Source organism: Pelophylax lessonae (assembly GCF_965119305.1).
Source record: "Pelophylax lessonae genome assembly, chromosome: 5".
NCBI lineage: Eukaryota > Metazoa > Chordata > Amphibia > Anura > Ranidae > Pelophylax > Pelophylax lessonae.
The window spans coordinates 411,349,141-411,376,489 of record NC_138772.1 but is presented as its reverse complement, the minus strand read 5'-3'; the positions used below and the strand labels follow the sequence as shown (position 1 = coordinate 411,376,489).

Here is a 27,349-nt window from a genome sequence, read left to right as displayed (position 1 = left end):
TATGTTTACAGCTACAAATCCAGAATATCGGACATCACTTTAAGGGTCCATTCACACCAACGCGACTTGTCAGGCGACTTGGTCGACTGACAAGTCGCGGTCGGTCGCCTGCCATTGATTAGCACATGACCTGTTCTAATAGGAGCAACACAAGTCATTCCGACTTAGAAAAAGGGTCCTGTACTACTTTGGGGTGACCTGGAGGCGACTTGCATTGACTTCAATTATATGAAGTCCGTGCATGTCGAGCCGAGGTCGCGGTGCACGCTGTGCACCGCAACTTCACAGGTCGCCCCAGCAAGTCGTGTCGCCCCCTGTCTGAATGGGCTCTAAAACAAAGAAAACTTTTTGAAACAAAGAAAGCTTTGAAAACAAAACCTACAGAAGGTTAACAAATACTAGCAAACTTAGCTTTTAGATATTTAACCCTTTTTCAAACAGACAGTGTTCAAATGAGGTTTACAATTTGTAATGATTTCTGACAGAATACTACAGACAGAGTTAATCATGGTAAGCATCACCTCTTGTAGCAGAGGAAAACTTTAATTTTGGAGTTTAAAGAAAAGATCAAATAAAATATAGGCAGTGATTTTTCTTTTTGTTTTTTTAGTTATGCTAAATGTAACAAATAAAAATCAGGTGTTTAGCTTAGCAAATTTAAAATAAAGGGTGCAACGCCAGCAAAAAGTCCCATAAACACTATATATATAAAGTCCACACATTGCTACTGGCAAAGATGTTGAAGGAAATCCCCACACCGAATTAAGTGAGAATAGTGCACACGTCACCACAGTGGTGCTGGCTGCCAAACTCAAATTTGTTAACTAAGCTCAGATATAATTTTGTTTTTTTCTTTTAGCTTAGCAAATTAACTGAAGCTCTCCTGACCATCCCGTCATGTGCAAAAAAAAAGGGGACAATCCTGCTTATCTGATGGTGTTGACCCTCAAATTATAGAGGAGATTTGTTGTCTCATCACCTAGTACCTAGTATCAATAGCCATCATTCCGGTAAGTAGAAAAAAGGAGGGTACCCCCAATTGTTTGGGACTGTGAAGGCCACTTGACACTAAAAAATGCAACTAAGGAGTAAAATATCAAAACTTTATTTTATACAAAGAACACAGATTGTCAATACAGCCAATATACAATTGGTAAGCGAAACAAGTTAAAATTGCATGCAAGGACAGATCACCCTCAACATGGAAGACTCCCAGGTACAAATGGTGAGGAGAACCGGAAAGGAACCTTTGTATTTTGGGTATATACCCTTCTTCAGGGGTCAGCCAGAGTTCAGAACACGAGATGTGCCATTGGGGTCATCATATACATGGGGATGAGCTGTCAATTAAAAACGGTAAGTATACCGATAGGAGGAAATGCCTAATTTCCAATACGCATAATTTAATGGGCAAGTGTACCAAAAGAGGTAAAAGATGGCCGCAGTGCCGTGAGCCAATGGGTGCCACAATGATCCACAGAATATCCAATAGGGACAGCCTCAGTGAAGTCCTTACAGAGGTATATAGAGGGATATTATAGACCTGTAATAGGCGAGTTGTTGCATGGCAAGAGGTCATGCGATGTGGAATGTGGGTATTGGCCCGGTGTACAAAATATTTTAGAGTATAAGTATCTGTAGTCCGTGCTGGAAATGCCAGCCTCTACAGATACTTATACTCTAAAATACTTTGTATACCGGGCCAATACCCACATTCCACATCGCATGACCTCTTGCCATGCAACTACTCGCCTATTGCAGGTCTATAATATCCCTCCATTTACCTCTGTAAGGACTTCATTGGGGCTGTCCCTATTGGATCTTCTGTGGATCATTGTGGCACCCATTGGCTCACGGCACTGCGGCCATCTTTTACCTCTTTTGGTACACTTTCCCATTAAATTATGCGTATTGGAAATTAGGCATTTCCTCCTATCGGTATACTTACCATTTTTAATTGACAGCTCATCCCCATCTATATGATGATCCCAATGGCACATCTCATGTTCTGAACTCTGGCTGACCCCTGAAGAAGGGTATATACCCAAAACGCATAGGGTCCTTTCCGGTTCTCCTCACCATTTGTACCAGGGAGTCTTCAATGTTGAGGGTGATCTGTCCTTGCATGCAATTTTAACTTGTTTCGCTTACCAATTGTATATTGGCTGTATTGACAATCTGTGTTCTTTGTATAAAATAAAGTTTTGATATTTTACTCCTTAGTTGCATTTTTTAGTGTCAAGTGGCATTCACAGTCCCAAACAATTGGGGGTACCCTCCTTTTTTCTACTTACCGGGATGATGGCCATTGACACTAGGTACTCTCTTATCAGGGATAACATCACTAAACTGGAGGTAGATGCCATTGTCAATTCCGGATCCATGCAATCTTGGCTTCTTACATGCAGATATTGACCTTAAGTGTCAACACCATCTGGTAAGCAGGATTGCCCCCCCTTTTTTCCACTGGGTTGACGTGTGCACTCTTCTCACTTCAGTCGGTGTAGGGATTTCCTTCAACATCTTTGCCAGTTGCAATGTGTGTCAATTGTATAGTGTTTTTGGGACTTTTTGCTGGCGCTGCACCCTTTGTTTTAAACATGTATTGCTGGTGTATAATCAAACCTCTTGGTGCTGGCTGCCAAACTCTAATTTATTAAGTAAGTACAGATATAATTTTGTTATTTTCTTTTAACTTGGCAAATTAACTGAAGCTTTTCTGACTAATCATCCCATCATGTATGTAAATTGAATTCACTAAGATCTGGGAAAAGTTTCCTTGCGGAGTGCAATTTCACTTGCAACATGAACATTGTATCAGCTTTTAGTAATTGAAATGCAAAATCTCAAATCATCCCTTGTACCCATAAAGCCACGCAGGTTTAGTCTATTTCTGGCATTTCCTCACATGACACCACATATCCCCAGAGCAGCGTGTTCCTTGGTCCAAATAAAAGGAGCAGAGGGAGGCTTGCCTGCTTCTGCTTATTCAAATAGCAACTTTAAAGTGGATGTAAACCCTCACATATATAACCAGTGAAGTGAACAGCCTCAGATGATACACAGAGATGAAACAAATCTCCCTACACAAGTTTTACATGCATATCTTCTGTCTTCAGCTTGCTATGTTCTTTAGAAAGTGCACATTGTGTTAGAAATTTTCCCTTCCTGTTCAGCACTGGGAGTGTAGTCATTGCAAACACTGTGTGACAGCTGATTGGAGGAAAGGCACACACCCCCGCTCCACATAGGCAGAGGGAGGAAGGAATGTGCTCTGGATAGACCAGCTCTCGGCTAATCTATTTATAGCACCCACCCAACACAAAATTCAGCCTAGTTGTTTTCTCAATTGAGGAGAACTTGTCAAAAGTTATCATAACAGAAGAACAGAGCAGGAGAAGCCACCAGACTTAGTGCTTTGGAGAGAGATAAAAAAAAACACAAGCAGATATACAGTATCTCACAAAAGTGAGTACAACCCTCACATTTTTGTAAATATTTTATTATACCTTTTCATGTGACAACACTGAAGAAATGACACTTTGCTACAATGTAAAGTAGTAAGTGTACAGCTTATATAACAGTTTAAATGTGCTGTCCCCTCAAAATAACTCAACACGCAGCCATTCATTTCTAAACCGCTAACAACAAAAGTGAGTACGCCCCTAGTAAGTAAAAATGTCCAAATTGGGCCCAAATAGCCACTTTCCCTCCCCGGTGTTATGTCACTCAGTAGTAGGGATAGACTGATTATCGGCAAGGCCAATATGTTGGGGGCCAATATGCACTTTCCCCCGATATATTGGTATCCGCCCCGGAACTGGCCGATATTACCGATATTTTTGTGACGTCATTCTGCATTCTTAGGCCACCTCCCTTGCCTTGGACAGCCTCATCTGGAGTCAGGACTAGTCTCGAGGGATTGTATCACAGTCATACACCCACCCACAGCAGCCCGGTGCCAGCCACCCACCCACATCCACAGCCCTGTACCAGCCACCCACCCACAGGCCCTGTACCAGCGAGCCAGCCACCCACCCACAGGCCCTGTACCAGCGAGCCAGCCAGCCACCCACAGGCCCTGTACCAGCGAGCCAGCCAGCCACCCACAGGCCCTGTACCAGCGAGCCAGCCAGCCACCCACAGGCCCTGTACCAGCCAGCCAGCCACCCACAGGCCCTGTACCAGCCAGCCAGCCACCCACAGGCCCTGTACCAGCCAGCCGCCCACCCACAGGCCCTGTACCAGCCAGCCGCCCACCCACAGGCCCTGTGACAGCCAGCCGCCCACCCACAGGCCCTGTACCAGCCAGCCGCCCACCCACAGGCCCTGTGCCAGCCAGCCGCCCACCCACAGGCCCTGTGCCAGCCAGCCGCCCACCCACAGGCCCTGTGCCAGCCAGCCGCCCACCCACAGGCCCTGTGCCAGCCAGCCGTCCACCCACAGGCCCTGTGCCAGCCAGCCATTCAGCCACCCACCACAGGGTGCCAGCAAGCCAGCCACCCACCATAGGGTGCCAGCAAGCCAGCCATTAAGCATTAAACAAAAATTAACATGTTCAGTACCAGATTTGTTTCAAAAATTGTCTTTATTTTTCAAAACTTTAAATGTACAAAATATCTGCCCATATCGGCCGATACCGATACATTGTGACCAAAGTATCGGCCTTGAAAAAACCATATCGGTCTATCCCTACTTAGTGTTACAACGTCTCAGGTGTGAATGGGGAGCAGGTGTGTTAAATTTGGTGTTATCGCTCACTCTCCCTTACTGGTCACTGGAAGTTCAGCATGGCACCTCATGGCAAAGAACTATCTGAGGATCTGCAAAAAGAATTGTTGCTCTACATGAAGCTTGCCAAGACCCTGAAACTGAACTGCAGCACGGTGGCCAAGACCATACAGCAGTTTAACAGGACAGGTTCCACTCAGAACAGGCCTCGCCATGGTCAACCAAAGAAGTTGAGTGCACGTGCTCTGTGTCATATCCAGAGGTTGTCTTTGGGAAATAGAGGTATGAGTGCTGCCAGCATTGCTGCAGAGGTTGAAGGGGTGGGGGATCAGCGTGTCAGTGCTCAGACCATACGCCGCACACTGCATCAAATTGGTCTGCATGGCTGTCGTCCCAGAAGGAAGCCTCTTCTAAAGATGATGCGCAAGAAAGCCCGCAAAGTTTGCTGAAGACTAAGGACATGGACTACTGGAACCATGTCCTGTGGTCTGATAGACCAAGATAAACTTATTTGATTCAGATGGTGTCAGGCGTGTGTGGGGGCAACCAGGTGAGAAGTACAAAGACAAGTGTGTTTTGCCTATACTTAAACATGGTGGTGGGAGTGTCATTGTCTGGGGCTGCATGAGTGCTGCAGTCACTGGGGAGCTACAGTTCATTAAGGGAACCACGAATGCCAACATGTACTGTGACATTCTAAAGCAGAGCATGATCCCTTCCTTTTGGAGACTGGGCCGCAGGGCAGTATTCCAACATAACAACCCCAAGGTGATGAACTGGCCAAGCACGTCTCCAGACCTAAACCCTATTAAGCATCTGTGGTGCAACCTCAAACGGAAGGTGGAGGAGCACAAGGTCTCTAACTTCCACCAGCTCCTTGATGTCGTCATGGAGAAGTGGAAGAGGACTCCAGTGGCAACCTGTGAAGCTCTAGTGAACTCCATGCCCAAGAGGGTTAAGGCAGTGCTGGAAAATAATGGTGGCCACACAAAATATTAATACTTTGAGCCTAAATTGGACATTTTCACTCCCTTTTGTTGCCAACGGTTTAGACAGTAATGGCTGTGTGTTTTTGTGAGTTATTTTGAGGTTACAGCAAATTTACATTGTTATACAAGCTGTACGCTCACTACTTTACATTGTAGCAAAGTGTCATTTCTTCAGTGTTGTCAAATGAAAAGATGTAATAAAATATTTACAAAAATGTGAGCGGTGTACTCACTTTTGTGAGATACTGTATGTGCCTAGGTCAAATTTCATGAATCAAGTTTACATCTACTTTAAGGAAAGTAGGTATTCACAAAGCCAATTTGTAGTGCTGTCTGGCTTCTGTAGATGTGGAGGTATTTTTTACTCTTGGTTTACTTGATTGATTATTATTTTCATTCTAGAGTGAAGCGGGTGTGAAAGAATTTCATATCGTTCAAGTGTCAAGCAGCAGTAAGAACTGGAAACTGCAAAAGTCTGTAAATCCCGCTGCAGACAAAGGTTGTTTTTTCTAGTCATTCTCCTTTTTGCTTAACTTGCTATTCTTATATGTTCATAATTTTCAAACCGTAATAAAACGACTATTCTCATTGACCTAATATGTAAGGCTAGTAAAACTTCTGAGCTACCACTCTAAATAAATCTGAATACAGTGAAAACCCTCCAAAATACTAAACCTTTGTGTGATACTAGTGATCCCCTCGGGGGGGGAGGAATCTGATTGACTAAATTACAATTTAAACTACAAGGGTGCTGCTCACATTGTTATGTATTCTCGTTTCCACAGACATATCAATGAACAAAATATCATGTGGCGCTTTCTTATCCCATACATCTATGAGAATACTCCTTGTACAATGTATATACATACAAAATATAAAACCCTTCTGTATAGGTGAAACCACAATCCCTACATAAGTGCAAAAAGTCCCATAAATTCTTTATTTATCCAAACAGTGTCTTCCTCTACTCCATGCTCAATGATCTTATCAATCCACACCTGCATGCCAATGGTTCCCACCACCTATGCTTTTATGCGCTCACCTCCCATAACGGACCGAACACATAAGTAATTAGTGTAAACCAATCATTGGAGCGAATCTACTGTCATCTATGTCCTTTTGAAGCAACAAAAAATTACAACATAATGAAGTGATTCAAAATAATTGTGACACTATCATTAATGTAAAATGACCAATACGTTTTGTACAGTGAAATCAATGACATAAACAGACAAAACAAAAAGAAGTGTTCATAAATTGCCCTAAGACAGAGAAAAGAAGTGATCGTTAAGAACAGTCAAAATGAAGTCCCACAAGCTGTGATGGAGATGTGGTTAAATTAATATTAAACCCAAGCTATGTAAAAACTATTGATAATATTATAAAAAGTGTAGCTGCTGTTCACTAAGTAAAAACTCAGAAATATATAATGGCAATAAAACAGCGCTTACACGTAAAGCAGAAATAAATGGTGTAATACAGTGTTCATGTGCAAAAAAATTTATTTTCATACCCACAATAAAATGCTTAGAGTGGTATAATATAATATAGAAAAAAAAAGTGCTTCAGCTCAATCAGGCGGTGTGGGGTGTGTCACTCCCCTCCTGTGTCCCCACTCGCTGAAAAAAATGCATCCTACAGGTGGAACAAAGATCCTTTCCATGCTCAAAGCTTCTTTGACCCTCAGAATGAAAAGCTGAGGGTCCATTGTTTCGGGGAGTGGGGACACAGGAGGGGAGGGACACATCCCGCACTGCCTCATTGCGCTGAAGCACTCTAGCACTTTTCTCACTTCCAAGCACTTTTGTATATTTATGGACATTTTTGAAGCACTGATGCATGTTATGTAATTTTTGTGGATTACTTGGAACACCATTGCACTTCTATATTGTACCACTCTAAGCACTTTATTGTGGGTATGAAAATAATAATCAATGCACATGAACACTTTGTTTACACTGTTTATTACTGCTTTAGGTGTAAGCACTGTTTTATTGTCATTATATGTGATGGAGATGAAAAGACTCATAGGATTCCCAAGGTGACACCAGTCTCTCTCACACAAGGCTTACTGGAATGCCTTTGACCCCCTAATAAGGGTGGTCAGCAAACGCTCAATTAAACATTAAAGCCAACTTCATGAACAAGGGTGTAATCTTTATATGCAATGCAGAGATGTATAGGAATGATTCAAACACTACTTCTTTTGTTATTACACAGAACCCATACTTTGATATCCTGCATGAAGTACAATACTTTAGGCAGCTCCCAGCCAAGCTCAGCAGTCATGCCATTCCCCAAATACTAGTCGTATCACTTAAGTAATTAGGTTTAAATTAGCTTTCTTCCTGGAATCTTTCTCTGGTAGGTTGTCTTCCCATTAGTAAACACCCGGTGTCTGTCTCTTTAAGAGACCACTGGTCTCTGTCTCCTTCACTATCAATGTACTGAAAAGTGTTTCCCACATTCTCTGGCAAAGTGGTTGTTGCAGCCATATGTTACGTATGTCATTGGCATTAGGGTTGCCACCTCATCCCTTTTAAACCAGGACACATATGCCCTACACAGGTTCTCAGGCTAATATAATGCAGATAAGGCACTAAGTGAGTTCAGTTACCACCTTAATCAGCTGCAGAAACTGTGTAATTGTGTGTCCTGGTTTAAAGGGATGAGGTGGCAACCCTAATTGGCATACTTGTTTGTAGACTATAGCCCCCATACCAAATATGATGATTGTGCGGTATGCCCCGTTATGTGCCTTATCACTTGCTGACTGCGCTATAGCCAAATGATGGCTACTGCGCGGCGGCTAGTTCTGAGAGGCCGACATATGATGGCCTCCTGTGTTCGTGGCATGCATGCTCTGTGATTGCAGTGTCCTCCGATATGCACGGATGTAGGGATTGTGGTATCACCTATATAGAAGTGTTTTATATTTTATGTCTGTGTGTGTGTGTATTTAAGTATATGTGTGTGTGTACAGTATAAATATATAGTACACTGAGTATTCACATAGATTTATGGGATAAGGGAGCCATATTAGTTCAATAATTTCAGGAGCAACCCCACCCCTTTTGTGTAAGCACAGGCACAGAGTAGGGAATGCCCTGGCCGCAATAAGTTGGGTGGCAGTGGGCAGGATTGACAGCTTCCTTCCTGATTATTCTCCAGAACCCAAATTAAAACCAATCCCGAGCTTCTTCTTAAAGTAGAACTATAGGCAAAACCTTTTTTTTTTTGTCATTTTGGATTGAGCCAGGGAAGATGTTATAACCCCTCTTAGATTTTTCTTTTCCCACTATCTGTATCCTTTTGGAAACAGGAAGTGACAGGAAATCCCTGCAAATTAAGGGAATGCCTTGGGGACCCCAAGGTCACCAGAAATAGTGTCCTTATTGGAAGATTTCCCCTCTATTACTTTTCTGGGGACAATCCAAAATATGGAATTTTCTTTTACTTTCACTTACAATGATAATGGTAATCAGGACAAAGAGAGAGGGTGAATCTCCTAATGGGGGCACAGGCAGCAATAAAAACTAACAGGTGCTCTAATCCCTCTCCACTCCATGCAAAACAAACAAAAAAAAAAAAAGTTCTGTCTTTTAGTTATACTTTAGTTCTAAGGCGTCTTCAGATTGGACATTTTTACAGCTGCTGCTAGGGGCGTCTGACGTTTTTTTTTTCCTGCCTCTTAACGCCCCTCTGTTATTCTACGTGTCCATGCACACATAGGCTTTTATTAGGGTGTAGTGGCAGGAGCTTTTAGAGGCTGTTGAATCAGGGAAAAAAAAACACCAGCAGTGCATCCAGGAGCAGCAGAGTTTGGGCAGAAAAAACGCTTGAAACTACTAAAAGCTGCTAAACGCGCCTAAAAACTAGTGCTTGAGCAATAATTTATTTCAATGGGCAGAATCATTTATTCTGGCCAATGAAATGGTTTAACTCCCAAGAGCTTCACGTCCTTAAAAAGCTTTAGACACTTTATAAATTTCCTGTGTGCATGAGGCCATAGTACGCTTCATTGTGCTGGTGTAGAGTTGTAGTCCAAGTTACTTCCTCTGAAGAAAGTTTGATAACTTCTCTGATGATAAAGACACATAGAGGAATTGTTAAAGGTGCTAAAAAGAGAAGTTTAAATCATAATTTTTAGGTAGAGACTCATGTACCTAAAAGGAAAAATACATTTGTAGATTTATTTTCTTGCATAGATAACAGCATTAGGTGTCCTTTTCGTTATCTTCCCGAAGGTCAGCTGTAAATTGTCTCTGTTCTAGCCTAAAATAGAGTGCAGGAGGAAAAGGTTTACTCTGCCTATACATAGTGCTAATTAAATTAAAGGGTTTGAATGGAATAAATATAAATTGGATTTAAAGATTACATAACTGAACCCTATGACTTTTTGAATGTAAAGGAAAGTAATTCAATACTTTAATTTCCTTTTTAGACACTAAACTAAGCGGCAGAGAAAGGGCCAAAATGTGCTTCAAAGCTGTTCGATGCAAATTCTCCTCCCTAGGTAAAGATTACAAATCACTACTTGGATATTCTTAGTTGGTGCAAATAATTAGCTATGCTTTTGACCATGTGTAAATGTTAACAACTTTCTTTGCCTCTATATGATTACTTTAGATGATGGGAAATTATTAGACAGATACACGTTTGGGGACATTGTCTTTGGAGGTGAACAGGTATGGTTGATTTATTTTACTCGCTCTCTTGGCTATAGCATATACAGTATGATTATTATGCATTATCTTTGTTCTAAAATGTGCAATTAGCAGTTTTCTAAAAGATGTGTTTAAAAAGGGATGGCGCCACCATATAGGGATTATCCCAGAATAACAAAAATCCTGTTTCTCTTTCGTTCATTGACGGACACAGAGCTTCATATTCAGAACTATAGGGTTATATCGCCCCCTACAGGAGTAGGACACTAGGCAGAAAAAAAGTTGGCTACGCCTATGGGCAGTTCTAGCTGGTATACACCCCCCCCCCCCCCCCCCGCTATAGGCCTTCAGTTGTTTTCTGCCTAGTCAGGAGTAAGGACCTAGCTCCCTGCCAGTATCTTTGGATCTGGCAATTTTTTTCTTTGAAATTTAATTTTTTTCTCCTGTTTTTTTTTTTTTCTGCTGTGAGATCTACAATCAACTGCTGTGCTGGGTGAGGGTCTGGATAGTTGGATCCAGTGGTCCCCCTACTCTGGCCAGCGAGCACGCTCAGACCAGAGCTTTGCGCTATGTCGGATGTGACAAATCCCCACTGGATGGGGGCTGGCCTGCGAGTTAAATGCCCCGTGAGGTTGAATTTGACCGAATCTTGGCCCGAGTCGCAGCATTCCTCCTGGCTGACAGCCCCCCATTTCGGTGGTGAGGAGTTCTGTCTTGAGTGGTGTCTGCTTGGTTCTGTAGTATGGTGAGTAAGCTGTCTCCCCTCTCCCCTTGAATGTGGTGGGGGGTGGACGCTGGCACCCCCTGGGAGGTTTGGGCCTTACTGTTTCCCTTTCCCCCCAGGCCCCCCTCTGTTTAATGTAGTCCCTGTTGCCATCTTAGTGCCATTTCCCCCCCAGCCTCTAAAGATCCGGCTGATAGAAAAGAGGAGTCTGTGGCCCACAATATGTTCACTATTGCTGGTTCGGCACTATGGCTGGTCCTGGCCATTGCCCTGGTGTCGCAAAAACTGAGTGGGTTAAACTTCTGCGCCTTGATCTGGGGGGGTGAGCAGATTCTCCCTGCCTTTTGTTAAGTTGGGGGACCAGTTGATTTAGAGGCTGTAGTTTGTCTGCGATGCCTCTCTGAACACTGCCCCTTTGATTTTGAAGCTATCTGTTTCAGCAGTGGTGCTTAGGTGTGTGTTGTGGCTTAAGTGTTGGCCTGCGGACCAAACCTCTAAAAAAAAAAAAAAAAAAAAAAAAAAAAAGGCGATTACGGATTTGCCCTTTCAAGGCGATCACCTTTTTGGGGCTACTCTGGGTGACATCATTAAGAGTCTCACGGGGGAAGAGCACTTTTCTTCCACAATCTGGGAAGGGAATAGAGCCTTGTCGCAGGCGCGGCCCTTTTTTCTTGGCACACAAATTTTTTTTTTTCGACCTCAGGGTCCATTGACAAGGGTTCGAAACCTTTCAAGCCCTCCTCGGGAGGTTCCAAGTGGCTCTTGTCTGGCAAGCAGAGAGCGGGATTCTCTAGACTCGCGGACAAGGCCCCTTCAGCATGAGGGTGCGCCCATACCTGGGGTGGGGGGACGTCTTTGTTGGTTTCTGGGCTCGTGGTCCTTCTTGGTGAACGACAAATGGGTCCACAAAGTAATTCTGTCCGGTTACAAGATAGTTTCATACTTGCCCTCCGGAAAGGTTCTTTCCCTCCAACATGCGTCTGTCTCCAGCCCGGCTGCAAGCCCACTTCAGGGCAGTTCCGGACCTATTGCTTCAGGGTGTGATTGTTCCGGTAAAGTTTTAAGGTTTTTATTCAAACCTGTTTATGGGCCCAAAGAAGGGAGGGGAAGGTTCGTAAGATTCTGGACCTCAAGGCCCTAAATTGTTTTGTGCAAGTACAAAAATTCAGAATGGAGTCCATACGCACGGTGGTGCCATCCCTGCATCAGGGTGATTTCCAAGCCTCTATCGACATCATTGCACATTCCAATGTGTTCCCGACACCAGCATTTCCTCTGCTTTGTTGTGGGAGAGGAGCACTATCAGTTTGTGGAGTTACCCTTTGGTGTCGCCTCCACTCCTTGCGTCTTCACAAAGGTGTTGGCCTCAGTTTTGCCGTTGCTACGTCAATGGGGGATTGCTGTGCTGGACTTCTTGGACGACGACCTCTTGCGAGCGGAGTCCTCATCAGCATGATGTGGAGATCACTATTCAGACCTTGAAGGAGTTTGGTTGGCTTCTAAACTACCAGAAGTTTTCCCTGAACCTGTCCAGGAAATTGGATTATCTGGGTCTGACTCTGGATTCAGCTCTGGCCAAAGTGTTTCCTCTGTAAGAACTCCAGAAGTTGCATTCTGCGATTCATCTGTTGCTGTCCCGCAGAAGGTCCTCCCTCTGGACTTGGATGCAAGTGCTGGGCCTGATGGGATCTACTTTCGAGGCGGTCCCGTTTGCACGGTTCCATACAAGGTCCCTCCAGAGGGAGATCCTGGTGAAATGGGACAAGTGTCCAATGTCTCTGGACAATCCGATGCAGTTGACCTGGGAAACCAGGCATTCCCTGGTCTGGTGGCTTCGCTCTCTGACTCTTCGGCAGGGCAAGTCTTTTCTCCCCTAGTAATGGACAGTGGTCACGATGGATGCCAGTCTGTCTAGGTGGGGAGGTATCCTGGGGCTGAGCTCAGCTCAGGGTTGTTGGACGCTGGAAGAATCAAGACTGCCAATCAATGTCTTGGAACTTCAGGGTATCAGGCTGCACCTGGATCACTGGATGGATCAGCCCTGGGGGTTCCCAGTACATATATAGTCAGACAATGCCATGGTGATGGTTTGTCTACCACCAGGGCGGAAAAAAAAGTGTGTTGGCGGCTCTGGGGAGCTGGCATTCTCCAGTGGGGAGAGCGATTAGTTCATCTGGACGTGTTTCATCAGATAAGGCTGCGGTGGGGCACCCCCAAGTTGGGCCTGCTGGCATCATGGCTCAACAGAGAGATACCAAGGTGTGTGGCAAGGTCACAGGATCCTCTGACGGACGCTAGAGGCGCTCTGTTGGCCCTGTGCGGCCAGTATCATCCAATCTACGCCTTCCCTCTTCTCAAGCTTCTTCCGAGGCTTCCCCACAGGATTGAGAAAGAAGGAATTCCGGTCATTCTGGTGGCCTTGCCTGTCTTGATACGCTGACCCAGTGTGCTTGGTTGCTGATGTCCCTTTTGAGGCTGCCTCTAGGGAAGGACCTGCTGTCCCAAGGGCCCATCTTCCATCCTGCTTTACAATCGCTGGCTTTGATGGCCTGGCTGTTGAAAGCAAGTTGCTGAGGGATAGAGGTTTGCTTTGGTTGATGATTCCGTCAATGCTGAAGACTAGGAAGTCTACCTCTAGAAAGATTTACAATTGTCCGTGGAAAGAGTACATTTTGTGGTGTGAGTCGATTGATGTTCACCCTCGTTCCTTTTCGGTGGCTCGTATTTTGACCTTCCTCCAATGAGGTGTTGAGCAGAAGTTGAACTTTAGTACCATCAGGGGCCAGGTGTCTGCCTTGGCAGTCTTCTCTCAGCGACCCCTAGCTATGCATTCCTTAGTGCGTATTAGCACAAGAGTCTTGCATCACTTATCTCCAAAGGGAAATATTAGGGATCACCCAAGCAGCTGGCAAACATAGAAATAGCAAAGCCATAGCTAACAAATAGGAAAGGAATGTTGAGCTGCAGGGCTGGTGTAATGTAAAAACTTGTGAAATAATAAAAATTAAAACCGTGATAAATATACATCAAGTAAATAAAACCAAACGAATGATAAAAACTAATACATTATGTTAAAAGTGTCCTTCAAATGTTATGAAGTTGTGAGTGAGAAATATACAGATGTCAATAACAGATAATAAATTAATTTAATTATTATAACAGTCTTTAGTGTCAGCAGGCTCTGAATCCAAACTGCAAGCTTAGTGACAGCACCTAGTGGATCAGAGATAAACCATGCAAATCTTCAGTGCAACATACACCTAAGGGTGTGCAAGCCGCTCGCCTTACTGCTGTAAAGTAACAGCATTACAGGTCTTTCTTTGTTGTAGACAATTTTTATACATTCAGGGTATGTGTGATTCCTTTTTGATGCCTTTTCTCTTTAGTGTCCGGTTCGCTTCGTATTAAATGTGGAAATAGACTCCATGGTGTAGTACGTTTTTAGGATGATTTATTTAAGGTAACAAAGGTACTCTTTTAAAACCAAGTAGACAAATGTAGCATCCACGAGCGGCGAGCTCGTATTCAACTCACTTCCGGTATCGCAGGGCCCCATCCATTTGAATAAAGACATTATGTTGCCTTCTTTGTGTCTCAGGCCTGCTCATCCCAAAGAAATTTGTGTTGCATGCCTGGATGTGGTTCAGGCGAGTCTTTTTGAAGGTCAGCCTCACTGTTTGATAAAGGATGGGCTTAGAAAGGGGCTGTCCACTTCTTCTGTGATCATTTCCAGATAGATCAGGCAGACTCAGGCCTATTCTATCAAGGGTCAGGTTCCTCCTTTATATTAAAAAGTGGTGCCGCGCTACCAAATGCTAATGTGCTAGTATCCCTTTAAATTTGTTTGCATAGCAAATTTCAGAGTCAGCATATCATATTAAACCATATATAACATAAACAAAACAAACAATGCATCAGTCCATAAAGTGTCCTTTGGTTTGAATTCGCTTGCATATGCTCAATCTTTCATAAAAAAACAGGTTTGTGTTCACCTATCCAAATGACTGCTTCCTTAATTAGTATTCACCACTATGTGCTCAAGTCATCCACATACATTATTGATAATGCCCTCACCTAGGGGGATAAGACCAACCAATGGTCTATATGCGCCTTTGTCCCTCTCTGGGGATCTGTTTTATGCTGTTTCACTCTTTTTTGGTGGCAATCTTGAGTTTAGAAACCTCCTTTTCTTACACTTATCTCCATACGCCCAAATAATAAAGAGAGAAAGCTGGACATAGTGCTTTATCTTTTAGAAGAACTAGTTTATTAAACACTAAATAAAAAAACACTCTTTCCTGGGAGCGCAGCACCACTTTTGAATATAATTTTGCACATTCATACACGTTTAGAGAGTGCGTATAGGTGTGAGCGATCCGCTTTGTACGTTTTGTAGTCTTATACTAAATAGCAAAACATAGCCGCGTGCAAATACACCCATTTTGAATTGTCAGGTTCCTCCTTTTTTCTGTAACAGCGCACTCTACCTGGGCAGTTAGTGCTTCTTGGGCCTTCCATCATCAGGCCTCAGTGGCACAGGTTTGTAAGGTTGCCACTTGGTAGTCGGTGCACACTTTCACTAAGTTCTACAAAGTGGATTTTTTGGCATCTGCAATTGCTTCTTTTGTCCGCAAGGTTTTGCAGGCTGCTGTTCCCTCTTGGAGGTGTATTGTTCAGGTTGGCCTCCAGTCTTTTGTTGAGCTCCTGTTACCTGGTTGGTTTCTTGTGTTTAGCCTTGGGATTTTTTTTGTCCCACCCCTCATGTTTTTGGCACTGCTTGGAGCCGTCCCTATGGTTCTGAATATGGAACGCAGTGTCTGTCAATGAACGAAAGAGTTAATAGGATTTTTGTATTTACCGTAAAATACATTTCTCTGAGTTCATTTGCAGACACAGCACCCACCCCTCTATGGAGTTTTGATACTTCAGACACTGCTTGTTACTAAACTGAGAGCCCATAGCAGAGAGGGCTATGCCTACTGGTAGTCCTAGCTGGTATACATCCCCAAGTCTTTTTTTTTTTTTGCCTAGTTTCCTACTCCTGTAGGGGGCAATATAACCCTATGGTTTTGAATATGGAGCGCGGTGTCTGCCATTGAACCCAAAGGAAAAGGATTTTACGGTAAGTACAAAAATCCTATTTTTCTTGGGGTCCCCCTCCATGTTGTACATTACATAGTTACATAGTTAGTGAGGTTGAAAAAAGACATCAGTCCATCCAGTTCAACCTATGATGTGTGTGTGTGTTTGCTTTTAACCGTACATTGTATACCCCTGTATGTTGTGGTCTTTAAGGTGTCCATCTAATAGTTTTTTGAAACTATCAATGCTCCCTGCTGATACGACTGCTTGTGGAAGAGAATTCCACATCCTTACCTCTCTTACAGTGAAGAACCCCTTACGCACTTTAAGGTTAAACCGCCTTTCCTCAAGTTTTAGTGAGTGGCCACGTGTCTTATTGTATCTCCTTTCTCTGAATAGTTTGTTCCTTATGCTCGGGTCGCCAGTACAGTATTTGTGATATCATATCCCCCCTCAATCGTCTCTTCTCCAGAGAGAATAGGTTCAGTGCTTGTAGTCTTTCCTCATAGCTGATGCCCTCCATTCCCCTAATTATTTTTGTTGCCCTTCTCTGGACTTTCTCCAGTTCCAGCACATCCTTCCTGAGGACCGGTGCCCAGAACTGGACAGCATACTCCAGATGTGGCCGGACCAGAGTCTTGTAGAGCGGGAGAATAATCTCTTTATTTCTGGAGTGAATCCCCTTTTTTATACAACCCAGTATTCTGTTGGCTTTGCTTGCGGCGGCTTGGCATTGCATGCCACTGCCAAGCCTGTTGTCTACCAGTACCCTCAAGTCCTTTTCCATCCTAGACTCACCCAGAGGTTCCCCCCCTAGTGAGTAGCTTGCTTTCTGGTTTCTGGCCCCCAAGCGCATTACTTTACATTTTTCAACATTAAATCTCATCTGCCATGTAGTTGCCCACCCCGTTATTTTGTTCAGGTCCGCTTGTAAGGTTTCCACATCCTGCATAGAAGATATTGGCATGCCTAATTTAGTATCATCTGCAAATACTGAGATTGTACTCGATATCCCCTCCTCCAGATAATTTATGAATAAATTAAACAGGATTGGTCCCAGGACAGAAGCATGGGGGACCCCACTTTCCACACCCGCCCAATCTGAGTACTCCCCATTAATCACCACCCTCTGTACTCTCCCCTGGAGCCAGTTCTCTATCCAGGTACTCACCTTATGGTCCATACCTACCTTCCTTAGTTTGTACAGTAAGCGTTTGTGGGGAACGGTGTCAAAGGCCTTTGCAAAGTCCAGATACACCACATCCACAGGCTTTCCTTTATCTAGGTGGCAGCTCACTTCATCGTAGAAGGTTAATAGATTGGTTTGGCACAAACGATTTTTCATGAATTCATGCTGATTACTACTTATAATACCGTTTTCATTACTAAAGTCTTGTATGTGGTCCCTTAACATCCCCTCCAAAATCTTGCAGACTACTGATGTTAGGCTGACCGGCCTATAGTTACCCGGGATATATCTCGGCCCCTTTTTAAATATTGGTACCACGTTGGCTTTTTTCCAATCAGCTGGCACCATACCCGTCTGTAAACTATCCTTAAAGATCAAGAATAATGGTCTGGCAATCACCTGGCTGAGCTCATTAAGAACCCTCGGGTGCAAGCCATCCGGTCCCGGGGATTTATTTATGTTAAGTTTCTCTAGTTTAGCTCTAAGTCTATCCTCTGTTAGCCATGGCGGCACTTCCTGAGGTGTATTATTTAGTTCGGCCTTACAAGCAAGGTTCGTGTAGCCCCCCGATTCCTTTGTGAAGACTGAAGAAAAGAAATTATTTTACACTTCCGCCTTTTCTCTGTCCTCAGTGGTCATTTTTCCTTTATCATCTTTTATGGGGCCAATGTGCTCTGGCCTCGCCTTCCTACTGTTTATATACTTAAAGAACTTCTTGGGGTTCTTTTTACTCTCCTCTGCTATATGTCTCTCGTGTTCTATTTTAGCCGCCCTGATTTCGTCTTTACATTTCTTATTACACTCTTTGTAGTGCTTAAATGCTGCCAATGACCCCTCAGTCTTGTATTTTTTGATGTTGGAGTTTAGCCACCCAGGGTTTAGTTTTGCTCTTTTAAATTTATTTCCCTGTGGAATGCACTGGCCCACCCCCTTGTTAAGTATGCTCTTGAAGCACTCCCATTTTTCCTCCGTGTTCTTTGTTCCCAGGGTTCTATCCCATTTGATATTTTCTAGCAGCGAGCGCAGTTTAGGGAAATTGGCTCTTTTGAAATTCAGTTGTCCCGTATTTCTATATCCGTGAGCAGGTCTGTATTGTTGGTAATCAGTAGGTCAAGTACCGCATTGTTTCTTGTCGGTGCATTCACCATCTGACCCATGAAATTGTCCTGCAAAACATTTAGGAACTGCCGAGCCTTGGCTGAGTGCGCGGTTCCTTCTGCCTTCTGCCCAGTCTATATCTGGATAATTAAAGTCCCCCATTATAATGACATTTCCCATCCTTGCTGCCAATCCTATCTGTAACATGAGGTCCGCCTCACCCTCCTCCCTGGGGGGCCTATAGCATATGCCCAATATTACCTTCCCCACCGTGCCTTCCCTTTGAAGCTCTACCCATAGGGATTCTGCCTCATCCATAGCTCCATCATTATTATCGTCCCTCATATTTACCTGTATACTGTTCTTAATATACAGACATACCCCTCCCCCTTTTTTACCCTCTCTATCTCTGCGATAAAGGGAATACCCCTGAATGGTCGCCATCCAGTCATGAGAGCTGTCAAACCAAGTCTCAGTTATCCCCACAAAATCTAAGTCCTCCTCAAACATCAGCAGCTCCAGCTCCCCTATCTTGTTGGCCAGGCTTCTGGCATTGGTATACAAGCCTCGTAATTTTGATCGGTTACATTTATCCTCATTTGATGTTTTTAGGCTGCTCTCTTCATTTTTCCCCGTACCCACCCTGGGTTTTGGAGCTCCGAACACCCTACCGCTAATGCCCCCATTTCTGCCCTCTGAAACTTGCTTTCCACTGGCTAATTCTACATCTGTACCCTCCCCCCCATTCCCTAGTTTAAAAGCCCCTCTAACTTTTTGGCCATCCTCTCACCCAGTACAGTACATTTCTCCTGTAAATGGCTCCTATTATTTCTCAGGCTGACTTCTGATGGCTGAAATCCAGTAGCTCCCATGGAGAATTATAGCTACAGTACTGGTGCTAGTTTTGAAGTTCCCATCTTCGTGCCAGAAAAGCCTAATGGCTTTTTGAGCACTCCTGAACAAACAGGATTTCCAGATTTCCTTTAAATCACCTCACCCCATGTTCAGCTAAAGCTAATGATTTGGTGGATATTGGCAGGTTAATTCATCATCTAATTTATCTCACTGTGACTTTATTGTTGTAATCATCTCATTAGCATACCCAGCTCTGGCTGCTCATGTTTATTGCTGTTCTCCTTGGTTTTTTGGGGCCAAGAGCTTCAATGCTGAGCACTAGGCACTGAAATCTTAGTGGTATATAGAAGCTAATGTTGCTTCAAGATTAAAGTGGATGTAAACCCCCACATATACCCAGTGAAGATGATACAGAGGGATGAAACAAATCTCACTACATAAGTTTAACTTATATCTGCTGTCTTCAGCTTGCTATATTCTTTAGAAAGTGCACATCGTGTTGAATTTGTTCTTCCTGTTTCAGCTGTGGGAGTGGAGTCCTGGCATACAGCTAATTGGGGGAAAGGCACACACCTCCCCTCTACATAGGCAGAAGAACGAAGATACTTGCAGAGCTGTGCTGTGAATAGACCAGCTCTTTACTAATCTATTTATAGCACCCACTCCAACACAAATTTTCAGCTGCTTTAATCTCCAGTGTCAGAGAACCTGTCAGAAGTTATCATGCTGATAACAGAGGAACTGGGCAGCAGAAAATCACAGGTGCTTTGGAGAGAGAGAAGTAAACCCTACAGGTAAAATTTCATGATTCTGGTTTACATCCACTTTCAGATCACTGCTAGCATCTGTACCAGTGTTACTAGAAGTGCAAGGTATACTCTTCTCAGCTATGTTAATACCACCTGCTTTTCTTACTATTTTGATATCTTGTTTCTGATTTCTTTAGAAAAAATGTAAAACCTAAACCTTGTTTGAAATTATGTTTTGCAGATAATTAGTTCGACCACCCCATGCGCAGACTTCTTTTTCCATAGTTGCCTGGTTCATTTTAAGAAAAAAACGCATTCGCATACAGATGGGCCTGCAAAATCAACCCCTGATGAAGCAGTCAGGTTGATACAAAAGTGCAGTGAAGTTAATCTCCATTTAATTGTTTTGTGGAAGGTAAGCAACAAAATGGAGGGCTTCTGTGATAACTTTGGAAGTTTGATCTTGTTTTCAGTACTTTACATCAAAACAACAGCAAATTGTTACCAATACTTACTGTAATTTTCCTTTCCTGGCATGACACAGAGCCAGGAAAGGAAAATTACAGTAAGTATTGGTAACGATTTTCCATATTCCTGGCACTGTGCCATGCCATCGAGACTGCGAGACTTAATTAACAAAACCCAGGGAGGGAAAAAGACATAGACACCAGGTGCTGCTACAGAAAATATTTAAAATCTTGACAGGGCCGTAGAGAACACAGAAGCCCCCATCTGAGCGTATCGGGACGAGACGCCATCCAGCTTATAGTGCTTTATGAAGGTATTAGGGGACTTGCAACTCGCTGCTCTACAGACCACGTCTCCTGATATCTTGGACCAAGCTGCCCACAAGAATGAGACTGCTCTTGTGGAGTGTGCCTGGATCTCCTGAGGGGGGGGAAGAGGCCTATCTGGGAGTTTGCTGTTTAAATGGACTTTACTATCCTTGTAGAGATTACATTTTGGGGGGGGGGGGGGGCGGCATGCCCATCCTCATCCTCATCCTCATCCTAGGTCCCTTTGGGAATACAAAGCGAGCATCCGTCTCCCGGAACAGCTCAGTCCTGGCCAAATACATTTAATGTAGAGATTTCATATCTAGGCTAGACAATCTATGCTCTTCCAAGTCTGGTGGAGAAGGTGAAAAGGCCGGAAGGACTGATTCCCAATATAAATGGAAATCTCAGGAGACTTTAGGAAGGAAACTCGGGGAAGGCCGCACACCACGCTCCGGGAAGTAGGTGCAGTATGGTTCTTTGCAGCAGAAAGTCGCAATGTCTGAGACTCATCTAGCCGAGGTTAAGGCTGGTAAAAATACTGTCCTCAAAGTGAGGTACCATAATGGACTGTCTGAATCCAGCAAGAAGGGTGACTTCAGCAACCCACTCAAAACCAATGGCAAATCCCATTTTGGAAAGATGGGGCGAATAGATGGGCTAGTTTTGATTGCTGCCTGGAGGAACCCAGACCACCAGAGACTCCTTTGACAATGGTGTATCAGTAAGGACTGAAAGCCCTGACACCTGAACTTTAAGGGTGTTGTAGCTTAGTCCTGCGTCAAGGCCGGACTGTAGGAAGTCCGGTATATTAGCCACTGTGGGGGAACGGAAAGAAAACCCCCGTTGAACAGACAAGGCTTCAAATCTCTGCCAAACTCTGTAATAAGTGGTTTTGGTAGAATCCTTCCTGGCTGATAACACGGGGGACATTACTGAGTCAGAGAGGTTTAGGTCTTGCAGTTTGTCCCACACAGTCTAGGCCAGGCAGGCTGGGTTGGGGTGAGTGTGGCTGTTGCAAAGGAGAAGGTCTCTGGCTAGAGGCAGTCTGATTGGAGGACACGCCACCAGGTGACATAAAAGGAAGAAGGGGAAACCATGGCTTCCTCGGCCAGAATGGAGCTATCATAATAGCTGGCACTCCTCCTTCCATGATCTTTAGTAATGACCTGAGGATCAGAGCAATTGGCAGAAACAATTAAACTTGCTTGAAACCGTCTTGGGCTAGAGCTTGTGGATAGAAGAATTGGGAGAAAAATGGAGGTACCTGGCGAACTGTGACCACGGTTAAAGACCTTATTTCCACGGCCTCTGCACGGACTCAATCCACCTTGTCCTCTGGAACAAAAATCTTGTACTGGACTGTGTCAAAAGCCATACCCAGGTAAATGAAGTTCTGAAATGGAATGAGTTTTTTCCTTATTTATCAACCATCCGAATACTGCCAGGGCTTATAGGACTCATGGTGATTCACGAGAAGTTTCATGGACTGCGCCAAAACAAGGATATCATCTAAATTAGTGGTGGAGAACCTACGACCCGAGGGCCCGTATGCGGCCCGCAAAGTCATCTGGCCCGGCCCCCCATGCAGTTGGGTCTGTCTCTCAGCTGATCTGTCAGAACAGAGCTGATGCTTCCTGTATAGTTCCGGCTCTATCCTAACAGTCTGAGTGAGTCACAGGCCGAGTGATATCAAATGCACTCCACCTGTGACCAATACAGGAAACATCGCCTCTTCCTCCTGCGTGGCGGCGCTACGCTTCTCCTAGCCAGCATTTCCCACCAGCAGCACACACAGCAGTACCAGCCAGAGCCAGCAGTACTCACAGCAGTACCAGCCAGATCCAGCAGTACTCACAGCAGTACCAGCCAGAGCCAGCAGTACCAGCCAGAGCCAGCAGTACTCACTGCAGTACCAGCCAGAGCCAGCAGTACTCACTGCAGTACCAGCCAGAGCCAGCAGTACTCACTGCAGTACCAGCCAGAGCCAGCAGTACTCACTGCAGTACCAGCCAGAGCCAGCAGTACTCACTGCAGTACCAGCCAGAGCCAGCAGTACTCACTGCAGTACCAGCCAGAGCCAGCAGTACTCACTGCAGTACCAGCCAGAGCCAGCAGTACTCACTGCAGTACCAGCCAGAGCCAGCAGTACTCACTGCAGTACCAGCCAGAGCCAGCAGTACTCACTGCAGTACCAGCCAGAGCCAGCAGTACTCACTGCAGTACCAGCCAGAGCCAGCAGTACTCACAGCAGTACCAGCCAGAACCAGCAGTACCAGCCAGAGTCAGCAGTACTCACATCAGTACCAGCCAGAGCCAGCAGTACCAGCCAGAACCAGCAGAACTCACAACGGTACCAGCCAGAGCCAACCGTACTAACAACAGTACCAGTCAGAACCAGCAGTACCAACCAGAACCAGCAATACCCACAGCAGAACCAGCCAGACCAGCAGTACCCACAGCAGTACCAGCCAGAGTCAGCAGTACCCACAACAGTACCAGCCAGCATTACCAGCCAGCACAGTACCAGCCAGAGCCACCAGTACCCACAGCAATACCAGCCAGCAGTACCCACAGCAGTACCAGCCTGAGCCAGCAGTACCCGTCTGAGCCAGAAATACCCACAGCAGTACCAGCAGCACAGTACCAGCCTGAGCCAGCAGTACCCACAGCAGAGTACCAGTCAGCTATACCCACCAGCAGTACCCGCCAGCAGTTCTTTTCAAAACATACCACCACAAAGAGTCGACTGCACTCCAGACTGACCGACGCAAACCTGGAAAACCAGTTGCAAGTAGCAACATCATCAATACCAGCTAACATCACACACCTCACCAAAGAGAAGCAGTTGCAGCCATCATATTAGGGGTGATTTAATTAAACGTTTGACCAAATATAACAGGCATATTTTTAAGTTGATAATTTTGTACAGCCCCCGAATTATTTTATAAATACCCAAATGGCCTTTGGCAGAAAAAAGGTTCCCCACCCCTGGTCTAAATAATGTAATCTGAAAATGCCCTTCTCGCAAAAGAAGGCAATACCCATCACTCGAACCTTCAAAAAGGTTCTTGGGGCCGAACTGAGGCCAAAGGGTAGACATCTGAACTGGAAAAAGTTGCCTTTGAACTCAAACCTGAGAAATCGTTGATGAGCCCTGGTCACCGGAATATGAAAAATAGGCGTTCTCGAGATCTATGGATGTCATTCTATCACCTTTCCGCACCACCGAGGATTTGGTTTTAATTGATTCCATGCAAAAGGTTTGCTGCTTGAGAAAAGAGTTCAGGTGTTTGAGGTAAAAAACGGGCGTCACTTGCCTCACGATTTCTGAACGAGAAACAAAGGGGAATAAATTCCCTCTTCCGACCTTGGTAACGGAATAACGGCCTGCAGACTTAGCAATTCTGCAATGTATAATTCTAGCGATTTTCGCTTTTCCGAAGATATGGGGATTCTTGTTGAGACAACCTTGTTGGAGGTGGACTTTCAAAGTGAAAGCAAAGCCCTATGCGAATCACTTTCAAGACCCATGCATCTGATACTCTTTCCCCCCAGATCTAGCCATAAAGAGGTAGTCTTTCCCCCACTGGCAAAACCTGGGTGGGCAAACTAGAAGGACTTGGTTGCTGTTTTGGAATGTTTAGAGGCCTTGGACTTTGTCCAATCCATAAAGGAGTTCCGTGGACGCCATGTAAAGCTGTTAAACTCTCTACCTGGACGATAGGCTCTCTCGTCTTTGAACTGTTCTCAAGACCTATTTGCAGAAAAGGGCTGCGTTCGATGCTTCTGATCCTGGGGAAGAAGGCCAGATTTCCCTCCAGTCACCCGACAGATCACATCCTCCAGAATTTTTACAAAGAGTGTCCCCCCCTGTAAATTAAATAAAACATAGGCCCTGCTTCAAGGCAGACTCCACGGACCAGTGCTTAAACCAGAAGGCCCGTCTGGCAGTGACAGAATGTGCCATAATAAGTGAATCTTACCATATCTACAGCTACTTCTGCCATGAACTCTGCAGACAACTTGAGACCCTGAAGACTAGAATATATTGCCTCTTCATCCAGATGTGAGTTTAACACTGACTCCATAATCGAAGACCATCCTCCTCCATCAGTTCCTTTATTTCCTCCATAAAAGGAAACTTGGGAAGATCCCTCTTCAAGTTAGGATAGTATTTCCTATGATCCTTAGAGACCGAAGTATCCTCCTCCCGCTAGATAGCCTGCTTAACTGCAGAAATGAAAGCGGGAGCCACGGAAAAATCAAAAGAAAACCAACTCCATCTCATCTTCCGCTGCTAGAGTCTGCATCCAAACCACTGACAACTGGTTTTGGTGACCCTTCTTCCTGCTGGTGCATGAGCTTATCCTTTCTGGAAGAAGTAGGCAAGAGACTCATCACACTTTCCTGTACAGCTTCCTTAACCACTTCTGGACCGGAAGGATTGGCCCCCTGAATGACCAGGCAATTTTTTGCTATTCGGCACTGCGTTACTTTAACAGACAATTGCGCTGCTGCTGTACCTAAATAAAATTGATGTCCTTCCCCCCCCCCCCAAATAAAGCTTTCTTTTGGTGGTTTTTGATCACCTGTGCAATATTTTTTTTTTGTTTTGTTTTGTTTTTTATTTTTTTCTCTATAAGCAAAAAAAGTGACAATTCTTAAAAAAAAATATATATATTTTTCACTTTTTGCTATGTAACATTCCCAAAAAAAATGTAAAAATACATTTTTTTCATCCTTGTAGGCCAATTTGTATTCTGCTATGTATTTTTAGTAAAAAAAAAAAAAACGGGGGAGGTACTTGTGAAATTAACACAGAGACCTGTAATCCTATATAGGTGGATCACAGGCGCTCTGTGATCATTTCAGAGAGAACAATTGTCTGCTGTGTTTACAACAGCAGACCGTCGTTCTCGCTCAGCGGGAAGCGATCGCGGGTGCCCGGTGGCAATTTGGGGGGCCGGTCCCGTGGATCGGCATCCCCACTGCCCAGTGGGAGTGGGCGCATGCCGCCGACGGCACGTGCTTGCCCCCCAGGAGCGCTCCCACAAATCGTCATACCTGCTGCTGAGCCAGCCTGCCACAGTATATGTGCGGCTGGCGGTCGGCAATGAGGATATCAAGCTATAAATATATAGCTTGATATCCTCATTCACTACATGGCTGCTTTGAGAGGCCTCCCTGAAGCATGACTTACAAAATTGAGCCACTAGGAGCGACCGGCCTCTAAATAATGGACGAGCCCATTTGGCGATGCCTGGAAGGCGGGCCGGCGCATATGACGTTGCTTGAACTTTGCTTTGGAATGACAAGATCGGAGAGACAGGGAACAATGTCCACTAGACGAAAATATCACACTCTTGCGGCCTGTGTGAAGAGCGTTTCCCCTTGCAATAAGGACTGCTAAATACCAATCAGGAATACAAGCACCACAACAGGAATGCACGAGGACGTCCCTACCTTTCTGTAGGCTTCAGTGCCTCATCCTCGGGAGCCCGCAAGCTCATCCTGGGCTAAGAGGAAGAATAAGAACCAAGAAGATTTAACATAACAAAAAAAAAAAGGCCTAGGGAAACATAGAGCTCACCAGAACACAGCAGAACAAGGATGGAGATTAGTCCAAAGCAGCCACACTAGACAGTCACAGAAGTGCTGGAAGAAAGGAGGGGAGGAAGTAAAGCAGAGGCTACACCCGGCACCCAGGCTGATAAAAACTCCCCAGCATGGGACCAGGTGACAGCCAGGGCAGCAGCAGCATAAAAAAATGACCGGCGTTTTAAAAAGAAGCCCCCATTCCTCCTCCAATGAGAGCCAACCGCTCCCCAGCCAAATCAGATTCCTAGGAATCGGCCATTTAGAAGCAGAGCGATGATGTCATGCCCCACCTTGCTCCTGGTTGAATGCAGGAGAGCTGGAGAACCCAGAAGGTGAAGTGGTGAGCGCCGCCCAGCCAGCCCACTTCACCAATGGGAGCTGGTTTTTAGATGGGAGGCCTCTAACCTGTGTGAAACGCACGCTTTGTCGCCATAATCATGCCCAACCGAAAAGCAGAAAGATGGGAGAGAGAGCCCAGGATCGCCGCCGCCGCATATACAGTAAAAAAGGCTTTCAGCATGATATGCCACTACCATATTCCGGCACAGGGAGTGTCCAATCTCAGGGGAACTACCCCCAACAAGAGGACCTTCTACCACGAGTCACCAACGAGGATGAACTATGAACACCTGTACCAGTTACTTGCCTGTCTTTTATGCTTCTGTTCAGGAATGTCCTATAGTAGTCAAGGGGGCGGAAATGACCCGCAGTCTTGATGGCTCGACGCAGAGCCAGGAAATGCAAAATGGATACAATTTTAGTCAGTAAATGTGGTATAAAATGTATATTTATAAATGTCAGTATAAACAATCCTTTATAAATTTTAGTGTGTTTAGCCCCTTAGAAATTCTCATACTAGAATATTAGGTAGCCATGAATTAAGGAAAC

At 44.8% G+C, this 27,349-nt stretch overlaps 1 protein-coding gene across 2 annotated transcripts in view; it reads left to right on the top strand.

Moving 5' to 3' along the window:
- TRAPPC8 (trafficking protein particle complex subunit 8) overlaps positions 1–27,349 on the top strand; it is a 220,570-nt gene that overhangs the window by 170,005 nt on the left and 23,216 nt on the right. For both annotated transcript variants that reach the window (XM_082259743.1, XM_082259742.1), the window contains 4 exons: positions 6,123–6,219; positions 10,165–10,236; positions 10,350–10,408; positions 20,326–20,499. In XM_082259743.1, the coding sequence (XP_082115869.1) occupies positions 6,123–6,219; positions 10,165–10,236; positions 10,350–10,408; positions 20,326–20,499 (402 nt within the window). The remainder of the gene's footprint in view (positions 1–6,122; positions 6,220–10,164; positions 10,237–10,349; positions 10,409–20,325; positions 20,500–27,349) is intronic.